Raw genomic sequence first — 26,033 nt, forward strand, 5'->3', positions numbered from 1 at the left:
ACAGGTCTTTTCCCTCCTTTCCCATTCCTAGTCCTTTATCAACACAAAACAATTTCTCTCTTGTTATCCTTTAGTTATAAAAATAATATACATTTTCTATGGAAAAATGTGGAAAATACAGATAGTTGTAAAGAGAAAAAAAGCACCTGTTCTTCTGCAACCTGCTGCAGTTTATAGACTTTGAGTTTTTTAATGTAGATTCTTGAGCCTCAACTAGAGCACATAATTCAGTAGTTTTTGAGAAGTTAGATGATAGTGATGCACATGATCAGTGACCCCATTTTGAGAAATATGTGAAAAATGGGATAATATTATGCTACTTTGCCTTTCAGACTGAAAATGGTATTATTTAATAATTGTATTATAAACTATATTATAAACCATAGAACACATATATGGTTTTATTTATCAAATCTGCTTTTGTAATCTAATAGCATTCTTTATAGATGCATACATTTTAATAATCTGAATCTACTTCCATCCATCTTTGAGCCCCGTTAGAAAACTAGAATCCTGAAGGCCAATCTGCCATTACTGTCAAATGGAAATTTTTACTTAATAAGGCATTTTTTCTTAATGTCACAAGCAAATTCTGTGAGAGTTTTTTTGTTTGTTTTGTTGGTAGACTTGGCAATAATGGTCTAAAGTAATTCAGGCACAGTGGAAACTGTTATTATAAAATTGAATTCCTAGTCCTGTAACTTAGTCCTGTAACCAGCCCTAACTACCAGTTTCATAGCATCAGCCTTCCCACTGTTCAATATATCTTATATATGGTGACTGAATCCGGCTCAGTTGGAAAGCTGAGGCCACCTGCCCTAGTCCTACCACTTGACAAATGAGGAAATGGAAATACCAACAGGGGGAAAGCCAAAAGTGTAAGAAAGCCAGATCAGGTTGACAGTTTTCAGGGGTACAGCTCTATAGTTTTCTTGGTAAGAGTGAGGATGTAAAAAAGTTGGAACCCTCATATATTTATGATGGGAATATGAAATGGTGCAGTCATTTTGGAAAAGCCGTTCCTCAAAAACTTAAGCATGGGTCTGGGATTGTAGCTCAGTGGTAGAGCACTTATCTAGCATGTGTGAGGCACTGGGTAACATCCCCAGTGCAACATTTAAAAAAATAAATAAATAAAGGTCCATCAACAACTAAAAATATATATATATTAAAAATTATGCATGGACTTACCATATGACCCAGCTAATCTTGTGTATATACCCAAGAGAAATGAAAACAGGTTTACATAAAAATGTACATACCAGTGTTCATGGCAACATTAGTCATTCTCTCCAGAAAGTAGAAACTGCCCACATATCTATCAGTTGGTGAATGGATAAGCAAAATGTGATCTATCTATACAATGGAGTATTATTTGGTGATAAAAATAGTACTGGGTCTGGGGTTGTGGCTCAGTGATGGAGCACTGACATGTGTGAGGCACTGGGTTCAAACCTTAGCACAGCATAAAAATTAAAAAAAAAGGGATTTTGTCTATCTACAACTAATATATATATATATATATATATATATATATATATATATATATATATATATGAAATAATACTGATAGATGCTATAACATGGATGACCTTTGGAAATATGGTGTAGAGAAAGAAACATAATTCTCCTCTAACCATCAGAGTTCTTAATTGGGATGGATCTTTTTAACAAAGAAAGATTATCAAAAACCAGAATTTTATTAACATGTAGAACCAACGTTGCCGCAGTCTGGCTGGGCACAAAATCACGAGCCACTCAAGCAGGAACAAACTTTATTTTTTGAAACTGCCGCCAATGCTCCATACGTCCGGGAAGATGGCCGATCCACCCACGCCGCATTCTCCCGGATCCCAAGAGGAAGTTCCTCCTCCGGAATTCCCTCCTACCGCACCTCCCCAACCAATGGGAACTCTCCAGGAGTCCTGTAGCAGGCCGAGGTGGACAGCAGGAGTCCAATATCCATATGAATGCAAATCTTAACATAATCATATCATCTCAATGGCTAGCTGGCATCACCTTTCAACCAAAAATGCCATGCATCATATTACTTGGCTGTGGCTCTTAGCATCTCCCCCCTTCTGTTTAATTAAGCAACAAGCAATGTGGCTAGGGAGTGTGCCTGTTAGGTTTGTCCAATTCAACATATGGTTCTTACCCGTCATTGGAAAACTGACCTCTAGGCGTCAGCCTCCTGTCTTAGGTTGATACCACTGCAATTGGATCATACCCTTCACTTGACTACCTGTCCAGCATATAGCCATACTTGTGGATAGGCCTATGCACTAGTGGGGGGGTGAGGTTCTTTGCCTCACCTCTGTTGGCCCTCAAAATTAGACCATCACTAGTAGAAGAGAGGAGGATACAGAAATGCCATGACACCAAGTCAATTGATGGCTCTTTAGGAAAAATTGCAACACTGGTGACACATCAGCAAAGATACGCCAGCACTACCATAATTCGCTGCATCAACAGATAGATCACAATGCATACAAGTGATACATAGTCCAGGCAAGTTCTGTAAGCAGTTTAAAGCGGAGGAATCTATCAATATGTCCATATCCTCCCAAAATAAATCGACTCCTTGAATGAGCATTACTTGTTGAGTTATTATTCATTGATGCATCAGTTTATACAGTTTGTTGTGATAACTATCAAAGAAACTGTAGTTTGGTTTCATCTTTGTCTTCACTGGCACTGGGATGAATATAGGAATTCTGACAATGATGCTAAAAAAAAATTATGTAACATTTCAACAGGTACTAAGAAAACAATTTTTTGAACAATTTACATTATCCTGAACAGAATTATTAAATATAATGAAAAGGAAAGGTGAAAGTAAACAAACAGATCTGTTAACCTGCTTATTTGTACACATATTAAAACAATCCTCAACAGCTGTTTACCCAATTTAAATTAAACCATTAAAATCACGAGAATAATAAAAAAAAATTCGGATCCATTTATTCATGAGCGCTCCTCATATATGATATATGGACATACACACATACGGACATACAACACAAAACAGAAGTGTGCACACGTAACATGCAACACATAAGACAATAGTAAAGGCCTTGTAGCTTTACCTAGGTGAAATCTCCATTGCAATGTTTAAAAACTCCACAGTCAAAAAATAAAACTGATCAGAAAAACATTAACCTAGGTCTGTATGAGCTCAAAAATAAAATAGAACTTTATGATGTGGGAAAAAGCAATAATAAAATAGATATTGAAAAAAGCATCCTGGTTAATCACTGTCGCAGATGTAAGAATAGCCAAGCTGGAGTTCTGGATATCAGCTGTTATGGATTTGAGTCAAATCATCTTCTTTTTGATCTGAAGAAATTGTTTTGGTTAATCTTTCTGGAATCCAAATCGGCTGCTGTTCTCCCTGTGGAAACACACAAACAGAGCCCTGACTCCAGACAATCACTGGGTCAGGACCTTTCCATTGTCCTGTTAGAATATCCTTCCAAAGTACGTTAGATTTTTTATGTACATTTTTTGGATACAAATGTCTTTCCGCAGCACTAAGCCCTGATGAATCCAAATTTAAAAAGTTTAGAGTAAAAAGGGTTATTTTAAGTTTATCTTTGGGGGATATATATACCTCTTTCCAATTCCCTCCTTTTGTTTTAATAAGTACATTTTAATAGTTTGATGAACTCTTTCAACTATGCCTTGTCCCTGTGGATTGTATGGAATTCCTGTTATGTGAGTAATGCCAAATGATGAGCAAAATTGTTTAAAAGAGGTAGAAGCATAACCAGGACCATTATCTGTTTTTAACTGTTTTGGAACGCCCACAGTGGCAAAATTTTGTAAGCAATGAGCTATAACATCTTTAGGTTTTTCTCCGGCATGAAGGGAGCCCATCAAAAATCCGGAAGAAGTATCAACTGTAACATGCAAATATTTTAATTTTCCAAATTCTGGCAAGTGTGTGACATCCATCTGCCAAATATGGTTAGGTATTAGTCCTCTAGGATTGACTCCAAGATTAACTTGTGGTAAAAATGTCACAATTTTGACATTGTTTTATTATATGTCTGGCTTGTTCTTTAGTTATTTTAAAACGCTTTTGTAAAGTATTAGCATTGACATGGAACCTTTTATGAAAATTTATAGCTTCTTCTATTGTGGAGAAAATATGTATGTCATGTGTAGATTTATCTGTTAATTCATTGCCCAAACTAAGGGCTCCAGGCAATTCTGTATGTGCCCTGATATGTCCTATAAAGAATGGATCTTTTCTGTTCCAGATTAGACTTTGTATAGTAGAAAACAAAGAGAAAACAGTAGAAGAAGGGGAAATCCTACCAGCATCTTCAAGGGATACTATAGCATTAACTACATACTGACTATCAGAAAATAAATTAAATACAGAATCTTTAAACATCACAAAAGCTTGTAATACTGCATTAAGCTCTACCTTTTGAGCTGATTGTTTGGGTACTAAAATGTAAAAGTTTGATCAGGGGTAACTACTGCTGCTGTACCATTATTTGACCCATCAGTGACTATATTTGGAGCATTCATGATAGGGGTTTTTCTTGTCATCTTTGGAAAAACTACAGGATGCTTAGACCAAAAAGACAGCAAAGGATTAGATGGTAAGTGATTATCAAATGAAACATTAGATTTACACATGATTATTGCTCAAGTATTTAACTCATTAGCTAACTCATTAATTTGATCCATAGTATATGGAGTAATAATTTTATTGGGAGAAATCCCAAACACTCCCTTTGCTGCTTTTATTCCTTTGAGTATTAATTGTCCTACAGCCTCAGGATACCTAGTAAGAATAGTGTTAGGAGAATAAGATAAATGTATCCACAATAATGGACCTTCTTGCCAAAATACTCCTGTAGGAATATTTTTTGTTGGTAGTACAATAAATAATAAAGGCACACTTATATCAATTCTATCCAAATGCATATTTTCCATATATGTTTCAGTGATTTTTAATGCCTTTCTTGCTTCAGGCGTTAACATGCGGGGTGAATTTGGATCTGATGGACCTTTTAGGATATCAAATAAAGGTCCTAGCTCTCCTGTTGGTTTGCCTAGATAAGGCCTTATCCAATTTATGTCTCCCAATAACTTTTGAAAGTCGTTAAGTGATTTGAGTTGATCTACTCGTATTTGAATTTTTGGTGGACGGACCATGGTTGAGGATAATAGAACTCCTAAATAATTAATTGGAAGATTTAATTGTACTTTATATATTGCTATCTCTAATTTATAATTTTTTAATAAATTTGTAAGTGTGGCATAACATTCTAGCAATGTGTTTTTATCTTTATGTGCCAATAACACATCATCCATATAGTGAAATATTTGTAGTTCAGGATTTTGATTTCTAAGTGGCTGGATTGCTTTGTTAACATAGTTGGACTATTAGCCATCCCTTGAGGGAGTACTTTCCATTAATATCTCTAATCAGGACCTTCATGATTTAGTGCAGGGATAGTAAATGCAAAATGTGGACTATCCTCAGGATGAATTGGAATTGAAAAAAAACAATCTTTAATATCTATAGCTAAAACATACCAGGTTTTTGGTAAAGCAGACAATTGGGGAATCCCTGATTGAGCAGTTCCCATAATAACCATCTCATTATTAATGGCTCTTAAATCTTACAATAATCTCCATTTACCAGATTTCTTTTTAATGACAAAAATGGGAGTATTATGGGGAGATATGGAAGGTTGTATATGTCCCTCCGCTAATTGTTGTTTGACCAGGTCATGGGCTACTTGTATCTTTTCTTTAGTCAGGGGCCACTGAGAAACCCACACTGGTCTTTCTGATTTCCAAGTAATTTTGATTGTCTCAGTGGCCCTTTCTGAAAATCCAATCCATGTCTATTTATTCCTTGATCTATTTGAATTGGTGCTGCTATACCTTGTTCTTGTTCTCTTAATCTTTTTTCTTTCCTAAAGCCTTGTCTAGACCTAGTAGTGGGCGCGTTAGGATTGATGTTATTTGTTAATGTCAAACCTAATTGATTTAGGACATCTCGTCCCCATAAATTTATAGGAAGATGATCCAATACGTAGGGCTGTATAGTTCCTTCACATCCTTCAGGATCCTTCCAATCTAATACCATTGCACTTCTATGGGGATTATTCGCCACTCCTAGGCCTCGAAGCGTTTGAGTGGCTTGTTGTAATGGCCAATGTTTTGGCCAATCTTGACGAGATATGATGCTAAGGTCTACACCTGTATCCAGTAGCCCATTAAATTCATGTCCTTGAATATTTATTTTTAGCATGGCGCGAGAATCTAAATTTAAAGACAGCATAGCCCAATCTACACCTGTGGAGCCTAATCCCCTGGAACCTCTTTCTATAGTACTACTGAAAAATTTATCATGCAGGCTGGGTATTATTAATAACTGTGCTATTCTATCTCCTGGTGAAATTACTAATATACCTCTTGGAGAACTAGCTATAATTTTTATTTCACCCTCATAATCGGGATCAATTACCCCAGGACTTATCAAAAGTCCTTTTAGTGTAGAAGAACTGCGTCCCAATAATAAGCCTACTGTTCCTTGGGGAAGAGGTCCTTTTACTCCTGTGGGAATGATTTGAACTCCCATCTCTCGAGTTAGTACTGCTCTGGCAGAGGCGCAGATGTTCAACCCTATGCTCCCTCTAGTTTGTCTGATGAGGGATTTAATGGATAATTTGTCCTGGGTACTACCCTGATGGTACTGCTGGGTTCCTCCATTGCCCTGTATACTTGTGGTTTTTGGGCCCCAGAGCATTGGGCCCTCCAGTCCGTTTTTTGGCAGTGGAGCCTGATGCCTTTCTCCACGATATCATGGTAAACACTTGGTCCTTGTCCGTTTTTTGATAACGGAATATCCTCTATGGTGGTTTGAGAACGGGATTCATTAGCCCAATGTCTCCCTCTATGGCATCGTGGGCAAATACCCGGTATTCTATTTCTTTGATACCTAGCTTTGTTAAACCCTCCTCCTATGGGGCAACTTCTTTTAAAATGTCCTTTTTGATCACAATTATAGCATGTTTTTGGCCTGGCATCTAAAGCCTGTTGTACTGCTGCCAAGACTTGCCCTTGTTCATTAATGTCTTTACATAATTTAATATATGTGTTTAAATCTTCATGTCTAAATGGTCTAATGTCCTCTCTGCAGCAATGATTTGCTTGGTCATAAGCCAGTTGTTTTATAAATGGCATTGCCTGTTCTGTATCCCCAAATATTCTAGAAGCTGTTTGAATAAGCCTATCTACAAATTCAGCGTAAGGTTCATTAGTTCCTTGTATTACCTTAGATAATTGTCCTTGTAAATCTCCATGCCCCTGTAAAGTTTTCCATGCCCTAACCGCATCTACAGCAATTTGTGCGTATACGCCAGGATCATATTCAGTTTGTTGCTGTCGACCCTCATAAGGTCCTTTTCCTAACAACATGTCTAGATTTCTTTGAGGGTAACTGGCTGCTGCATTTCGCCTAGCTGTCTCCATGCAAAATTCCTCATTGGCAACCTTCCATAACAAATATTGTCCTCCATTTAGCACAGATTGACACATGTTAGCCCAATCTGCTGGCATCATGTCCAAGTTGGTAATGGATTCAATCATGCTCACAGTGAAGGGTGCTTGCAGCCCATAGGTTGTTACAGCCTCCTTTAATTGCTTCACTGTTTTGAAATCTAAAGCACGGTGAATTCGTTGCCCTCCTGCCTGCTCAAGTACAGGGCATGCTAATCTTTGGGGTTCTGCCTCAGGATTCCATCCATCAACTACGGGAGTTGAGGGCTGCTCAGCTGTAGATGGAGCTGTTGGTTGAATTACGCCCTCTGTGATAGAATGGAGTTAGTAGCAGCCTCCTGTTGTAATTCCCCGCCTGATGGTTGTTTTTCTTCTAAGCTTTCTTCCTTCAAATTTTCCTCTGTCTGACTAGCTCGAGAGAGCTTCTCTTTTGCTTGACCTAACATGTTTTCTACCATAGTCTGGACCTCTAACAATTTACTTAACAGTCTTTCGGTTTGTTTTTTACTAGTTTCTAATCTACTATAAAGGTAACGCAACCCAATAAGATAGCATAAAACAAAACCGAAACAGAATAAAACAAAAACGGAACAAAAAATAGTTGTATCAATTTTCTCTTTCTCAGGGCTGAACAACTTCAAACCTTGAGCCAACCATTTTTCCCAGTTTGCCTGAGAAAATTCTAGGGATAGGCAGCTTGAAACAAAAACAAAATAAATCAAAACAAGAACACATTGTTTTTTGAAATGGTCACCCATTCTCTCGCCTTCCCTCAGGGGCGAACAATTTTACTCACCTCCAAGCTTCAGGCATCCCCAGCACGGGCCACCAATTGCCGCAGTCTGGCTGGGCACAAAATCACGAGCCACTCAAGCAGGAACAAACTTTATTTTTTGAAACTGCTGCCAATGCTCCGTACGTTCGGGAAGATTGCCGATCTACCCACGCAGCCTTCTCCTGGATCCCAAGAGGAAGTTCCTCCTCCGGAATTCCCTCCTACCGCACTTCCCCAACCAATGGGAACTCTCCAGGAGTCCCGTAGCAGGTGGAGGTGGACAGCAGGAGTCCAATATCCATATGAATGCAAATCTTAACATAATCATATCATCTCAATGGCTAGCTGGCATCACCTTTCAACCAAAAATGCCATGCATCATATTACTTGGCTGTGGCTCTTAGCACAATGTCCAGGAAAAAAGTAAATCCCAAAGAAGTGCCTTGAGTTCCTGCTTAAATACCATAGAGGGAAGGCTGGTTATGGGAGAATGCTCAGGAAAATTTGGTAAGCAAGGATCAGTATGTTATGCATATTTAAGTTGTTTAAGTGTAAACCTCCCTTACAAAAGGGTAATTTTCCTTGTGTAAAAAAAAATCAGGTCCAAATAGCACCAATGAGGCACATTTTGTGATGGCATATACTGGTCTCCTGTGGTCATATTTAGGGGGTTATCCTGTCCTGAATCCCATAGATAAGTGAAAGAAGCTATTTCTAAAAGATGGGATTTATATGATTACACTTCATATGAAATGTCCATATTAGGCAAATTATTTATAGAGATAAAAATAGACACGGTGTTTATGATTGAGGGGAAGGGAGTGTGTGACTGTTAATGGGTGCAAGTTTTCTTTGGGGATGATGGAAATGCTCTAAAATTGATTGTGATGCTTATACAGATCTGGGAATATACTAAAAACTACTGAATTATGTACTTTAAGGAGGTGAATTGTAAGATGTGTGAATTATATCTCAAGCCATTGAATGAAAAGGAAAATACTACCTGAATCACTTTTTTTGACCCTTCACTTGAAGCATCAATAGTGGAGAGTAGCTATTTCTTTTCTTCTCAACAAGGATGAGGGTCAGAAACCTGGTGTTAGCCTCTGGCAAAAAGAGGTAGTGTATTGCAGTTATTAGAAAGCTTAGGCTCTGGAATCAGACCCCAACGCCACCCCATCAACTCCAGTATTGACAGCTCTGCAGCTTTGGCACATCCTGTGCTCAACTCCATTTCTCAAGCTTTTGCTTTTTCATCTACATAATAGGGGATTATAGAATTTACTTCATAGGTTGTTAGACTTTTACATGAGATGATCCATGTTGGGTGCTTAGCACAGTATTCTGTAAATGGTCACTGCTTGCTACCCTCTCCTAGTCCTCGGAACCACCACTACTTCTAGTAGAAGGACAAGGAAATGGGGGCAGTACCTCTGCTACAAAGTTCAAGAGACCCTTCAAGCCTTCCTAAGAAAAGGCTTGTTTATAAATAACTAGATTCTATACTTTGATCAATTAACACTTCGCAAGATTAGTGATACTTATAGATTATGGGTTTTAAAAGGCCATTGATACCTCTTGAGTTATAATGACATGCAGATAAATTGAGTTGAACCTCCACAGTTGGGTTCCCTTGGTGTGGCTGGATGATTGGCTCAATGGCTTGCTTGCTTGCTTGCTTGCTTGCTTTCTGGGCCTTACCTCCTTCAAGTAATTGGCATTAATTCAGCATAGCTCTATTGTTTGTGTAAGTCAGGGCAGATGTATCTGTCTTGGAAGTATGCAGCTGTGAGTTCAGATATTATCAATAAAAACAAGAAGCAATTATGTTTATTATTATAGCGCAAACACTCCAGATAGCAAAACTACCTGGTGCCAAATTAAAATAAATAAGTCACCTTTAAGAGAGAGATTAGGAGATATATCCCTACTTTAAAGTAAATACCATTGAGAGTCTTTGTCTCCTTTCTGCTTCCTGTTTTCCTTTTCACTGCAATTTTACCCTTTCACTATTCTTCCTTTTGGGGGCCCCAGGCTCCTTATTGAACCACTGCTTTCATTGACTATAGGCATCTTAAAACTAAAGCACGCATGGTTTTTGAGTTGCCTGGTATGCTGGAGCATTGTTTTAGAAAGCAAAGGAATTGAGCTTTAAATACTTAATAAAATTAACATGTTATGTTGTTCTTTTCTCCCTGTTCCATCTCCTCTCTGTACTGACAGGAAACTTGATAATATACTCTGCCAAAAGCTTGAAGGGCTGATTATGCAGCTAACAGGAGAGGGGAGTGGAGCTGTCAGGGCTCTCCCATAGCAGCCATGCTTCTCATTCTCAGTACAGGATTGTATTTGACATTTAATTTAGGAGTCTGGGTACCTAGATATAAAACTTTACTGTGATCATAGTGATAAAACCAGCTAGACTTTAATTTAAGGGCCTTTTTCTATCCCCCTCCCTCCCCTTTTCCTGTTAGTTCAACCTCTCATTCATGGGAAATAAAACTCAGGTTTGCTCAGCAAAAAATAGGTATCTTCTTTGATATCGGAAGACTGTCTACAAAGTGCAACTTTCAGTTTACTGTAGGTTTATATGTAGATGCACATATATAATGTTTGTGTGTGTATGTAAATATATACATACACACACATATTTATTTATTTGAGAACAATGCTTCTTCCCTGATCTAGTCTGAATTTAGCTAAAGGACAAACTTCATCAGTTCTCTCCCTTTATAAGAGAGATTTCATTTAACCCAGTGATCAGTTGCTGCCACGCCTTGTGTCACTTTTGCTAATTATGTAGCAGGTGAAATAAGTTCTACAGTAATATGTCTTTAATTCCTAACTCAATTCAATTAGGTAAACATCACAATTCTCATTATAGTTGAAAAAGTAAGGATTTAGGAGGTAAAGTGCCTTGTTCAAGGTTACAGGGCTTATGATTCTACAAAGTTGCTATGTGATGTTTATATGGAATATTAGTAGTTGTAGGAAGTTAGTAACTTTTTTATCTATAGAAAATAGATTGAAAATGTTAAGCAATTAATAGTTTGCTCAGACTTTCAGAGTAAAAAATTTTCTTGTATGACGTGCTCTTTTCTCGTTTCCTTTTCATTTCAGTTATAGTGAAGGAACACAAACATTGGCATTAGATGACAAGAATCCACATACTAACACTTATTATCACTCAGTATCACTCAGTGTATCTGTGCCTTCAATTTCATCTATAAAGTAGGAGTAATCATAGTTCTTTTTTTGTTAATGAGTACTCACAAAGTGGAGATTTTATTTTGCAATGTTGGGAATTGAACTTTCCTGTGCATGCTAGGCAGACATTCTACCACTAAGCTATATTCTCAGCCTCCAACATAAAAGCTTTTGAGGAGATGAGAATTAATAGAGGATCATTTAGTATCACAATATTTGGGGATCCGGAAAGCATTTTAACAGCTCTAGTTAGTGAGCACTGGTGTTCTCGGATAAGCTCCCCAAAGGAGAGGAGTAGGATTTCATCCTGCACAGGAAAGAAAATATGATGAGGCAGGTTGTGAGGTTCAGGAGCTGCTCTTCCAGTCCATCTTTCCTGTACTCACTGTGCTTTCCTTCTCTTATCACTGAGGTAGACTCAATCTGAGATGATTCCCAGTGAGATCTTGTTAAGCTAGAAAGGTGTCTATGGTTCCCTGACAACCTACAGCCAGTTACTGGAACTGAGGCAAGGAGCTATATTGATATCTATATTGATATTTTTACTCCTCAATGTCTAGGATACATAAGAAAGTTTTTTCACGTGTTCCCTTGGAAAATTGAATCTGAATTCCCAAGTGTGGAGGCTCTCTTTCAGAAAGCTCATTTAAAGGGACTGTTTATGATAGATTAGTGAGTACCACACCAAAAGCACAAGTATATAGTAAGTAACTGTTCACTTACTATTATCTCTCAGCAGAACCATTCTGCCGATAGTCCTGTGTCCCTGGAAGGGTACACATAGTTCTTTGCATGTGTTATTTTATGTAAAGTTCAGAAAAATATTTATGAGAAAGATATTAAACACCCCCCCTCCCTTTTGTGGTGCTGGGGATTGAAACCAGGGCTTTGTACATGAGAGGCAAGCACTGTACCACCTGAGGTATATCCTCAGCCCCAAGCTCTTTCTGAGTTTCAGATTCAGTCTTCAGACCCCTTTCTATCCACATCATATTCCAGGGGTTTTACCATTGTGACCCTCTATAGCAAAGAAGACTCAGAAATAATAAGGCCTGCATCCCAGTAGCCTTTCTGAGTGTTCTTCATGATACACAATTCCTCATGATTGGTAATGTAGTTTCCATAGTGTACAAGTAATTGTTGATTTGCACGGAAGGCATTTGGATAGAGAATTGGAATGTAGGTTGAGAGGTGAGTCTTGTTTTTAAATTGCTTTTATTTTCAGCAGATAGAGTAGGTCTTCTTTGTATATTCAGGTGCAATAGGCTTAAAAATAGTGTAAATTCTGTGTAGTTGCCCCCTCAAACTTTCAGTGTCATTTTCTACCTCCTGCTTCCTACACAGCAGCTTCTGAAGCAGAAGCTAATTTTAGATTGAAAGAATCAGAAAAACAAGATGGAGTAGAAGCTCTCACTCTTATCCTTGGTTGATACAGGTCCTAGATGTCTCTGGGGACTGTTTTCACATTCCTACAATGCTAGTCACTCAATATTTTTCCTACTCATTAAAAAAAAAACACAAAAACTCAAAAATTTGTGATGGCTTTCTTCATTGCTACCCTGGCGTCAGGGAGACACATCCTGAGAGCAAGCAGTAATGTCAAGTCAAAGTGAGCCGCCATCCCTGATGAACTGCTTTCTGGTACATCCAGTTCAGTGCCATGTTGCTGGGTTGCATATCAAGTTGCATTGGCAATAAAGGCATAGAGCAGCTGTTAGCATGAACAAGGAATCCTGTGAGGAAAGGCTGCTACATAGCAGTGCCACTACCATAGTGGTTAGATCTCTAGCTCTCCCACTAAGGGCTGCTTGTCAGTCAACCGTGAATATGTTTTTCTCAGGTAACTGGCGTGCAGAGTTGCTGTATACTTTATAACTTTAGCAGATTGAATTCAAGTGCTTATCAGGCTCTTTCAAGACAGAGCCTCTCGGGAACATGGTCCTGAACCCCTTAGTACTATGTGTTTACATGGGCACGTATATTTGATTATATATTGAGAAGGGAAAAGCATAAAGGGAAAGAGATTCATAAAAAGTATAGGGTCATATGTTTAAAAACACAGTAGGGACTGGTGGGGATATAGCTCAGTGGTAGAGTGTCTGCTGAGCATCCAAAAGGCCTTGGATTCAATCCTGAACACTGTCAAAAACAAATCTCACAACAACAACAAAAAAAAAAACAAAAGAAAAAGAAAGACAAAACAAAGCAAAAAATATAATACTTAGGCTCAGAGTGTCAGATTTATAGTCTCAGGAAGAAGTACTCTGGGAGAAATAGGAAGAATGGAGTATTCTGACTGGAACTATTGAAGAGAGTGTGATTCTGGAATTCAAAGGTGCAAACCCAGCCAAAGAATATCTGAGTCAAAGCTAATCACCAAGGCAGAGGGATTGAGGGGTACATGTAGTCATTAAGTCTGAAACAAAGGTAGGATTTGAAGTCAACATGAGAAATGGAGATAAGAAGGGAGAAAAAAAAAAAGATAAGAAGGGGGCTGGGTTTGTGGCTCAGTGGTAGAGTGCTTGCCTAGCATGTGTGAGGCACTGGGTTCAATCCTCAACATCACGTAAAAATAAAGGTATTGTGTCCATCTACAACTAAAAAAATATATATATATATTTTTAAAAAAAGATAAGAAGAGACAAATGGAATCAAACAGGGAGAAAAAGTTGTTCAAGAAGCTGGAAGTAGGAATCGGATCCTGACCAACTTCATCAAATCACTCAGAAGGTCTTTGTGATTTAGAATTTTGTTTCTTCATCAAATCACTCAGAAGATCTTTGTGATTTAGAATTTTGTTTCAGCAAGTTACTGGCACAGGGGAGAGTGGGACTAAGTTTAAATAGCCTAGACGCGATGGGCAGACAGGGCTTAAATGGAGCCATGTAGAACAGGTCTAGATGTTTAGTAGAGAGTAGTGGAAAGGAATGCAAAGAAAAAAGGGGGGTTTTAAAAATGTGGGGGAATTTTCTTCAGTGTGACTGGTGGTGGTAGAGGGGCTTTTGTCATTCAGTCATAATGTGTTGATCAAACTGGCATGGTGGGACACAACTGTAATCCCAGGTATTGGAGAGGCTGAAGCAGAAGGGTTGCAAGTTTGAGAGCCAGCCTGTTCAACTTAGTGAGACACTATCTCAAAATAAGCTCAGTAATAGAGTGCTTGCCTAGCATGCATGAGGCCCTGAGTTCAATACCCAGTCCCCTCAAATATAATAATAATAATGCATTGCCCACTATTATGGGCAATTTCTCTTCCAGACAACGAGAAGACCTATTATCTGGGGGTAGAAAATAAAGCTGACTCCAAAGTTTAATAATCCTGGTGAATTATTCCTCCAAGAGTCTAGAACTTATTCAGTTGTATCATTTTAGAGAGAAAAGGAAACAATTTGGCTTTTCATTTTTTTATCATAAAATATGAGGCCCTGAAGAATTCAGTGACTTGACACAGCTGATTGTTTGCAAAAACGAGGTTGACTAAAATCCAGGGCCCCTTGACTTTTCATCTTGAACTTTCTTCTGTACTAGATTGCTTACCAGTTGTCTAGTCCTAGTTCTCAGAGGCTCAGTTTCCTTTTGAAAAGCAGGATGCTAAATGGAGTGGTTGTGGGTGCACTGTCTTTGAAATAGGACTAATCTGAGCTGAATACCTGCCTTATTGCTTTACCTGCTGCATAACACTGGACTGCATAACACTGGACTAGTGACTTAACCAACTTGGGCTTTGATTTTTCCTAACATGGAATGAAACTCTTGTTGCCTGGCTGAGCATTAAATGAGAAACATGCATATAATGGTAGCTGGAAGACTGCCTAAAACATGGTGAATCTTAGTATTGTTTTCATTATCATTATTCATAAGCCCATGTTATTTAATACTTACTGCACCTATTATTTGAAGGTTCTTTAAGGACCTCAGTAATCTTGATGCCCTTCAGAAGGGCAGGTTTTAGTGTCTGGAAAAATTCTGATAAATCTCACTACCCGATCCAATGAGTTATCTAAAGCGTGAAGCCTTTTACTTTTGCATATCAATGAGAAATAGAGACCATCACAATATAGCCAAAAGGGCATCTACTTCAGTATTTTGTATAACTACAGCAGCACTAAACCTCATTAACTGCTTGTATTTTTAAGTGGGAAATGGGTTTGACTGAAACAGAAGGTATATCTAATTTGGTCTTCCATTCCTAGTTTGCTGAGAGTTGTTATCAAGAATGGGTGTTGGATTTTGTTAAGTGCTTATTCTCCATCTGTTGATTTGATCATAGGATTTTTCATTTCTAGCCTTTTGAAGTGAACGGATTATATTAACTGATTTTAAATGTTGAATCAGTCCTTGAATACCTGATATAAATCCCACATTTGTGTTTCAGTATATAATTATATTTATATATTGATTGACTTGATAATACTTTGTTGATTTAATTTTTTCTTGAAGCCACATTTCTTTTTAAAAATCATTGTTAAAAAATAAGTATTACAGGGCTGGGGTTGCAGCTCATTGGTAGAACAGTTGCCTAATGTGTGAGGCACTGGTTTCAAGTCTTAGCACAATCAATCAATCAATCAATCAATCAAGTCCATCAGCAACTAAAAAATATTTTAAAAAATAAGTATTACACATTATTTTAGAAAATTTGGGCTGAAGGAATAGGGAGGGGTGAAGTTTGGTTATAGAGCAAGTGTGTGGCATGTATAAGGCCTTGGGTTCAATCCCCAGCAGGCTCCCCCACTTTAAAAAAAAAAAAATTAACAGCAAAATACTTGTAATTCTACTACTCAGCGATAATCACTATGCAACATTTTGGTGTATTTTTAATTGTCTTTTAAAATAGAAATACAGCATAGCAAATACCATTATTACTTAATTGCATGGATCTGAGGAAGAGGTTTCTTGGTGATCTGTTAATGGAGATAATGAAAGGAAATGAGGAGCATACACATGGCTGAGCCTCTAATGAAGATGAGAAAGATGATTTAAGGAAGAATTTAAATGTTCACTTAAGTATATTTTTTTCTTTGTCATTCTCAACGCCCCATTATAAAACCTATCCAAGTTAGACTTCTGACAGTGTTACTGAGGATCACTAAGAATGATGTCAGTGAGCATGTTTGTGATGGAATGTAGTTCAGAATTTATCTCTGTTTCTAGGCTTCTTAATAATTTTCCTAATCTAGGAAGAGTGCAGTTGTTTTATTTGCAAACAGTGACTATTTCAGTCATACACAAGACACAGGGCATGGTAGACGTTGCCATTGGTTGCAAAAGGCCTTTGTCCTTAACGATTGAAACTTTTCCTTGCCTGCCATCTCTGAAGCCTGGCAGAAATTTGGAAGGAGCTCTCTCAGAGTGAAATATCAGAATAAATGCTGGAACCTATACAGACGCCCTAACTTTAAGCTTCCCAACTTCAAAATTTCCATGGACCCTAGCAGGTTGAAAGGATATTGTGTGCTTTGGGAGTGGAGACATTTTGCAGCATCTGAAAAAGTTTGATTTCCATCTCTTTTTTCTGTTTGTGAGTATTAGGGGAGGTATTTATTTTTTATTTTTTTGGTTCTGGGGATTGATTCCAGGGATGCTTTATCACTGGGCTACATTCCCAGCCCTTTTTGCTTTTATTTTTGAGACAGGGTCTCACTAAGTTGCTTAAGGCCTTGCTAAATTGCAAAGGCTGGCTTTGAGCTTATCATCCTCCTGCTTCAACTTCTGTTGCTGGGATTACAGGTGTGTGTCACTGCATCTGGCTAAGAGAGGTATTTAACATCTTCACATTCTTATTTCTTGCAGTCCCTAATTCTTAAAATGTCTTTTTTGGGTGATCTCTTTTAATCCTTGAAGGAAATTTAGCTAATGGAACAAATGTTTCTGAGCTCTTTAATCAGCATAGACTTGGATGCTTTTTTTTTTTTTTTTTTTTAATCATTTGCTGGGCTTTTTTTAAAATTACTTTTTTAATTGTAGATGGACTCAATACCTTTATTTATTTATGTATTTAGTGCTGAGGATTGAACCCAGTACCTCACACATGCTAGCGAGCACTCTGCCACTGAGCCACAACCCCAACCCTTATGCTCTTTTTTTTTTTTTTTTTTTCCTACTACTGACCCTGATCCATCCAAGTTCATCTTAGCAATGCTTTTCTGGAACAAAGCTTTCTTAAGCCATGATGCTTTTTAGCTATTATGCTTATTGATTTATAATTTGCTCCTAATTTAGGGGAAAAAAAATAAAGTCTGGGGGAAGATTTCTTATAGGCCAGCTAGTTAGGCGTTAATGGCTTCCAGCCCATGTCAAATACATTGAGTGGGTGATATTTTTAAGTTCAGGCTTCTTAATTCAAGGTTTTATGTTTTTAATTATGTATGTGTAAAATGCCAGTCTGCTTGCTGCTTGGGTCTTGTTTTTCTTGGGAATATGAAATATAGAGCATATAGAAAGTGCCATGGAGTAAGATTTAACTCTTCAGTTGTAAATTCTTCAACCCACGATTTATTTGGGGGGAATAACAGACCAGTTGGAATAACAAATATACTGTTCACTGAGGAAGCATCTTTATTAGAAAGAAGTGGAAAAAATAAACCTGAAGCAATTAGAAAGGGATCATTAGAGGCAATATGTTGTGGCAGAAAACATACTGGACTGGAACAGAGGGGTATTACTTTTCTGTTTTTTGGGGTTTTTTTTTGACACAATACCTTTATTTATTTGTTTATTTTTATGTGGTACTGGGGATTGAACCCATGTGCCTCACACATGCTAGGCAAGCACTCTACCATTGAGCTCCAACCCCAGCCCCAGAGGGATATTTCTAAACATGACTTTATTATAGATGAAGGGCTCTTTTGCCCTTCATCTATAAAATGAAGAGGTTAGACTAAGATATTCACTAATATGATCTGAGTTTATGCAAACAAACCATAAGTTTTTCCAAATTACAAAAGCCATTAACGCCTAACTAGCTGGCCTATAAAAAATCTTCCCCCAGACTTTTTTTTCCCCCTAAATTAGGAGCAAATTATAAAACAATAAGCATAATAGCTAAAAAGCATCATGGCTTAAGAAAGGTTTGCTCCAGAAAAGCATTGCTAAGATGAACTTGGATGGATCAGGGTCAGTAGTACGAAAAAAAAAAGTAATTTTAGTAAAATTCTGTTTAAGTAATAACAGCGTTTCACCATAATGCCACTAAAACAAAGATATAGCATCTTGTTTGTAAATTAGATACTGAAGGTTTTGACAACTTGGGGACTAGTTGACCAAAGGGAGGAAGCCCTTTTCAAGATTTCATTTGTGTTGAGAACTAGGTCCCTTGGTGAGATTTTCTTAGACACACTAAGTGCCCCTGATAAGTACTTCAACAAGGAGTGAGAGATTGTTCTTTTAATCCAAATAGTTCCCACTTTTGGCTTTATTGCATTTTTGGAATTCCAGACTAAGTTTTTGTGTGGGGTGAGGAAAGTTTGTGGCTTGAAAAAGTTTTGGCAGTTATTAGTTAGATGCTGTATAAAGGGGACTTTTCACTTCACTAGTGTGTCACTTTCTGTGGTTAATCTAGCTCACTCTTTTCCAAGTTTATAGAATTGGTTTTTTATGTAACATCTTGTGTATTTATACTTGAGAGATAAGACTATATGCCTCACACTGGAAGAACTGAGGATAGGCTGAAGAAGTCTCAAGAAACTCACTAAAAGACGATGTTGGAGATTTCCAAATAGCAGGTACCAACATGAAAGACCTGGTTTTGGAGAACTGTGAAGTTTTTATCCTGAAGCAGGATAGAACTTTGATGAGGAGAAAGTGAAATAGAATCTGAGTGGGAGTTTTGAAAGCAGGAATTCCTTTCCACAGGACTCATCCTTCTGCAAGTCCACTCTCCTAGGGAGTGTCTTCTTTGGACTCCAAATTTGAATGAATGCTGTTACCAGAAGTCTGTTTTTACAGTCTTGAACTAGGTCATAGAATATCTATCTGTTAATTAATAGAAAATGCAAGTGGAAAGAACACATAAAGGTTTTACAGTGTAGATTATTCTGCCTCCAATTCTTATTTGTGGCTTGCTCTGTATAAAATCAAGTGTCATGTTTTAAAACTTACATGTAAAGCAGGTGGGAAAAGAATTTAATTTTTAAAGCCTATGATTTATTCACCTGCTGCAGTCTGGTCCACAATTTTTCTATGATGTCAGCTTCTTTGAACCACTTGTGTATATGAGGTCTAATAAAATAGATTGCGGTCAGTTTTTATTATAGTTTCCATTTTTAGTCACTTGGAACTATTAAAAAAGATTCTTAGGCAGTCAGAAAAGTTCATCCCTGGGTGAAAACTCTCCAGTTTGATCTATGAGAGAAGATCCTAGATCATTTAAGACCTAATTTATTTCAAGGGTAGGGATCCATTGATTAATACCATGATTAAGGCAATAACAACCCTAGCACATATACACTAAAAATTTAAAAATTATATATTCACAGATCATAGTTCTCAATCTTGATACAGAAAATGCAAAGGTATTATAATATTTAACATCCACTGCCCTGTTTTCTCCAGCACCAGGGAGAGCACCTGCAGAGAGTATGTGCATTCTTAAGGGCTTATATCACTTAGTCATTGTCCGTGTCATACAGACCTTCTTTTGCATTGATGCTGTTATAGCAGTGTTACAAAAGCTATGTTGAAGGTATCAAACTTCTTTCAATTTTTAAGTGGCTAAGTAAAAATGACTTCATCTCTTTTCCCCCTTCTTCGATCTTTCTATTCCTCAGTTTCTTTGCTTAGGTTTTCCCACTTTGATTTCTTTGCTTACAGACTATTATGTTAACAGAGCATTAGATCGAGAACAAGAAGATTGGAAACCTAGAGCTGTGGTTCATTCCTGTAATCCCATTGACTCCAGGGACTGAGACAGGAGAATTTCAAATTTGAGGGCAGGGCAGTCTCAGCAACTTCGCAAGACCCTGTCTCAAAAGTGAAAAAGGGCTGGGGATGTAGCTCAGTACTATAGTGCTCTTGGGTTCTATTTCAAGTTAAAAAAAAAAAAAATGGTGAAGGATAGAGTCCTTTCCTCTCCTGTAGGTATACAGCTGTGTCACTTATATTCATAGAAGAAGGTACTCAATTAAATAACGACTGCTATCTCTTTCAGTCCCAAAAATCTCTCCTGGCCTTTCTCCTTTTGTCTATAGTTCTACCTCTTCTCTCTTCTCTATCTCAGCTAGTTATAATATGTATAATTGCTTAAAAAGCTGGGGTTGTAGCTCAGTGGTACAGCACTTGCCTGGAATGTACAAGGCTCTGGGTTCAATCCCCAGCACTTCGAAACAAACAAAGCCTTTATAATATAAACCCTGTTGTGAGGAAACATCAATAAATGTAGTTGCTGGCAACATTTAGAGTATTCAGAAATTCTTATTTTGGTAGTTTCTCCCTTTGTTTGGCTTTTTTTTTTTTTTTTTTTTTGCCTTAGTCAAATATAACCTACAGTTATCTTTTATTTGGTTTGCAGTTGCTGTAAAATAAAACAGTAATATATTTTCACCCTCAGATAGTAAAAACGTACTTGATAGTATCCAAAATTAGTAAGGATGTAGGGAAATGATTATTTTTATACATTGTTATAGGAATATAATTGGTACACCTTTTATGGAAGGCAGTATGTATAAATTGACTATGATTTCAAAGGTCTTTAAAGAAACTCTTATATAAATTTTAAGAGGTATAACCAAGGATGTTCATTGCTGTATTGTTGGTAATAGTAAAAATTCAGGGAGATTCTGTATTTCCATTAAGAGGAATTGTTAAATAAGATAATGTATAACTCCATATCTTACAGATTGAAAAAATAATACCAAGAATGATCCTGATCTGTATGCACTAAGATATTTTAAGGAGAAAAAGCAAGACACAGGTGCCATATGTTCACTGGAATCCATTTATATAAAAACTACATAATTAATCTATATACATAAATGTATATAACTGTATAGAAAAATAGGTGAGGATACATAGCAAACTGTTAGCATTAATTGAGGAGAGAAGAGGAATTGCCTTTTTTTGCTATATATACTTATCTGTTAAATATTGAAGAAGTAGTCATATATTACTAGTATAAAAATGTACAAAACCAAAAGCAAGAACAGATAGAGAATTCATGAATAATGAAAAAGGCAAAAATATTAGCATAAAATTTATCAAAGGATTTAGGGAAACATTGTTTAGATAATATTTACAAAACTTCAGGATCAGATAGAAACCAGGGCTACTAAGCACTTTATAGCAATAACTGTACCCTTCCATTCTTTGTATGTCCTACTTATTCTTCTTACTTGTTTGTGCTTTACAGGTAACTCGGGACCAGATGAAGGTGTTTATACAACAAGAATTTAAGAAAGTTCAGAAAGTGATTGCTGATGAGGAACAGAAGGCTCTTCATCTAGTGGATATCCAGGAGGCAATGGCCACAGCTCATGTAACTGAGATACTGGCAGACATTCAGTCCCATATGGATAGGCTGATGACTCAAATGGCCCAGGCCAAGGAACAACTTGATACCTCTAATGAATCAGCTGAGCCAAAGGCAGAGGTAAATAAAAATGCCCATGATTACTATTAGCAAGAGAACTAGGAGGAATCTGATCACTGTGTTCATTAACTCTGGAAGTATCCCCTTGTTGCCCCTGAACACAAATGAAATAATAGCTTGGATAAGGTGTACATGTTTTAACCAATGTGTAAACTAGTGTGGAAATACTCACCACTAGCACTTGTACCCAGTGGCTGGGTTTGGCAAAGAATTTTTATCCACCATGATTTAAAGAATTACCAGCAGTGGGGCAGATAACAATCCCAGTTAAGGAGAAAAGCCAGAAATCAGAACCAGAGAAAGGATCAGTGACACATCCCAAGTCATGAAATGAGCCTGTAAATAAAGTCCCTGTAGAGATGAGAACTTGGTTATAAATGAGAGCAAATTAGGAAGAAGAGCATGAAGTAGGCCAGAATGAAAGATTTGGACTCACTCTGAGAATGAGTGAAAGAGTGGTTTAAGGTGGATCTTATATGGAATCAGTTGTATACATTGGGGTCATAAATGTTGGGTTGAGTGGCAGCATGGATCTGGCATTGTGGCTCATGCTTATAGTCTCAGCTACTCAGGATACTGAGGTAGGAGAATCACTTAAGCCCAGGCATTCAAGACAACCTGGGTAACTTAGTGAGACCTTGTCTGAAAATTAGGGGACACACACACACACACACACACACACACACACACACACACACAAGCTGGGCATGATGGTGCATGCCTGTGATACCAGTGACTTGGGATATTGAAGCAGGAGGATCATAAGGTTGAGGCTAGGTTTAACAACTTGAGACCTTCAGCAGCTTGGGATGTAGCTCAGTGAGTAAACATCCCTGGGTTCATTCCCCAGTACCCTGTCCCCACAAAAAAAAAAAAAAAAAAAAAAGAGAGAGAGAGAGAAAGAAAGGAAGAAAATTTTTTTAAAAATGTGGATGAAAGACACAAGGTAAATTTGAGTCACCAAACATACTGTATCCATTTATTTTGTAACAGGGTTAAAATGGTCTTAGGCATATTAAGCATTTAGGATCTGTTTTTAGAATATTTCAAGGCAATTTTTTTAAAAAAACAAAGTTTATATTTCAGCCTCTAGGGAAAAGCTAGTGTTCTTCAGATTTCATAGTGTTAAGGTGAAGCTTTGGGTCAAATATATACCAGATAGATTGAGGGTAGCTTCTTCCAGAAGAAGAAAACCTAGGAGAGTCCTGTGGGCATGCCAGGACTGCTGCTGACTCAGTGAGCTCAGCCTTTACTGTGAGTTTTGCGTTTTTTTGTTTGTTTTAGAGAGAGAGGAGAATTTTTTTTTAATTTATTTTTTAGTTTTCGGTGGACACAACATCTTGGTTTGTATGTGGTGCTGAGGATCGAACCCAGGCCGCACGCATGCCAGGCAAGCGCACTACCGCTTGAGCCACATCCCCAGCCCAATGAGTTTTGCGTTTGTGCAAGAGAACCTGGCCTCAAAATAAACCAGTGAATGGAAGAGTTAAGATGTAAACCAGGTTGCAGGTATTATCCAACCTGACAGAAAACAGGAGAGACAATTGGACCATTATTTGGTCACCTATCCAAGGCTCTTGATTAATTTTCATCAGTGTATGAAAAGGGTATTTCTTCTTATTTTAATTTCATCCTCCCTAGAATTAAGAAAGCATGTCACTAAATAAATTTCTAGATAGATAAGAGAGTACTTTATAGTCATCATTTCCTCTAACTCTACTATCAGCATTTATTAACTCCATTTGACAGATGGTATATTGAGATTCAGAGAACTCTGGAGAGTCTGACCCAGTGTCATCTAGTGAGTAAAAAATAGAGCCAGGATTCAGTTAAGTTTGTCCTATTCCAGTACCTGTGCTTTCTCCCTAGAATGTTTTGGATGCTAGGTGTGCTTTTGTTGCTATGACAAAAATACCTGGCCAGAACAGCTTAGAGGAGAAAAAGGTTATTTTGAGCTTATAGTTCAGAGATTCATTTCACGAGCAGCTGACTCTATCACTCTGCGTGAGGCAAAGCACCTTGGCAAAAGGCATGGTAGAGAAAAGCTGCTCACCTCATAGTATCCAGGAAACAGAGACTCCAGTGATCCACTTCCTTTAGCCATGTTCCACCTGCCTACAGTTATTACCCAGTACAGTAGCCCTTTCAAATTACTAATCCACTGATTAGGTTATGGCTCTCATAATTTAATCCATTTACCTCCTGCATTAACACAGGGGCTTTGGGGGGACACCTCATATCCCAGCCATATGATTCTGCCCTAGCATCCAAAATCTCATGTACATCTCAGTGCAAAACAAGATACCCTATATTAATGAGTTGGTGGTGCTTCTTTTCTTCAAGAGTCTATATCCATAAGTCCCTATAGTCAACAGTTCCAGCCTTCAAGATTCCTTCTCCAAGAGTTCCCATAGTCTTAACAGCTCACGCCTTGCCCAGAAATCCAAGTCCAAAGTGTCTTCTGAGACTCAAGGCAAATTCTTGGCTTTGAGCCCCTATAAAGATCAAAAGCAAGTTACATGTCAGAATGAACCCAACTTCTATGTATAACTACAAAGCTCTAATTTAAAATGGGGAAAAAAAGCAAGTTACAGGCATCTAGTATGTAATGTCACAGAATAAACACTAAGCATCCCATTTGTATCTGTAGAAAAACTAGAATTCAGTGTTCTTGCATGCCTAAGACACTGTACCATGTAGAGGTGATCATTTTGTATCTTAATAAATAAAAAAGTTCAACCAGATTTAACTTAAGAGATCAATAGTTTATCATTGTCTCAAATTGAACCCTTATATTTATTCTGTGTGTTGATTAGATCGTTCCTTCAAAATTAAAGATTGGATTTTGTGACATCCCTTTCACTTAGTTTCATTTCAAATAACGAATTTAGCCTATCTCACCATCATCTGTCCTTTAAGAACCTCAACTGACAGAATTACTCTTAGGAATGCAGGAACTGATAAGACTTAAAGATCAGACTGTGACAAAATAAGCTATTAAAAATAAGAAGTAGCATTCAGCTGGCTAGAGCTGTTAGATAATCTAATAGCTTCTTGTTCCAATAAATCTGATAACTTACTGGTTAGAGCAAATATCTAGTACCTTTATTCAACAGAGAAATTCTTTTCTTCCCTTTGCATAGTGTGGTATTTAAAAAAATAATCATCTGCATTTTGAATTTAACCAAAAGATTCTTCTCAACATTTTGTTCTTCTCCAGCATACAGCAAAGTTTAAAGGATTTTATGGATTATACCCATATACCAACAATCTAGATTCTAATCCATTAACATTTTGCCAATCTTTTTCATTGCGTTTCTAGCCGACTTTTCAACCTTCCACTCATCAGTCCTTTTTATTTTTAGTTGTAAAGCAAAATAGAACTTCTGGTTCTGAAGAACTATGAACACATTCCATTTTACTTCTTGTACTAATTATAGCAAAAGTCCTTGTCAAAAGTCACCTATCAGAAGACTTTCAAGGTGGAGAAAGATGGCATAATGACTGGGAAACTTGGAATTCAAGGAATGGCAAGGCAGTGAATTACTTTGGGGTTTTCCTTGATTCTTATGTGTCCTGTCCTGAGTACTCCACAAACTGGAAGCATTAATGCTAAAGAAAGAAAGCAAATTCCCATGAAAAGCCAGCTCTCTCTAACCAAAGGACTGGAAAAGGGAGGTCTAGTTGTAGAGAAACACTTTTGATCATACGTGCTTATTCTGGAGATATTATGGGCATTTTTGTCTTTTGTACAGTTTTTAAAAGAGTACTGAACTACAATGAAATGATACTAGAAAAAAGTTGTTTCAGATGGGGCATCATTTAAAATGATATATGTATAGCTTAAGCATTTATTTTAAACTATGTACACTTTTAAAATTCTGAGTCAAGGCTTTTTTGAAAATATGATTTTGCTAATTGGAGTTAATTGTA

The 26,033-nt window shown here is 37.4% G+C and overlaps 1 protein-coding gene across 1 annotated transcript in view; it reads left to right on the forward strand.

The window, feature by feature from the left end:
- Window positions 1–26,033, forward strand: part of Trim44 (tripartite motif containing 44) — a 127,902-nt gene that overhangs the window by 34,784 nt on the left and 67,085 nt on the right. The window contains exon 3 of the mRNA XM_076847062.1: window positions 21,861–22,100. Within this exon, the coding sequence (XP_076703177.1) occupies window positions 21,861–22,100 (240 nt within the window). The remainder of the gene's footprint in view (window positions 1–21,860; window positions 22,101–26,033) is intronic.

The sequence above is a fragment of the Callospermophilus lateralis genome, chromosome 2 (genome assembly GCF_048772815.1).
Source record: "Callospermophilus lateralis isolate mCalLat2 chromosome 2, mCalLat2.hap1, whole genome shotgun sequence".
NCBI lineage: Eukaryota > Metazoa > Chordata > Mammalia > Rodentia > Sciuridae > Callospermophilus > Callospermophilus lateralis.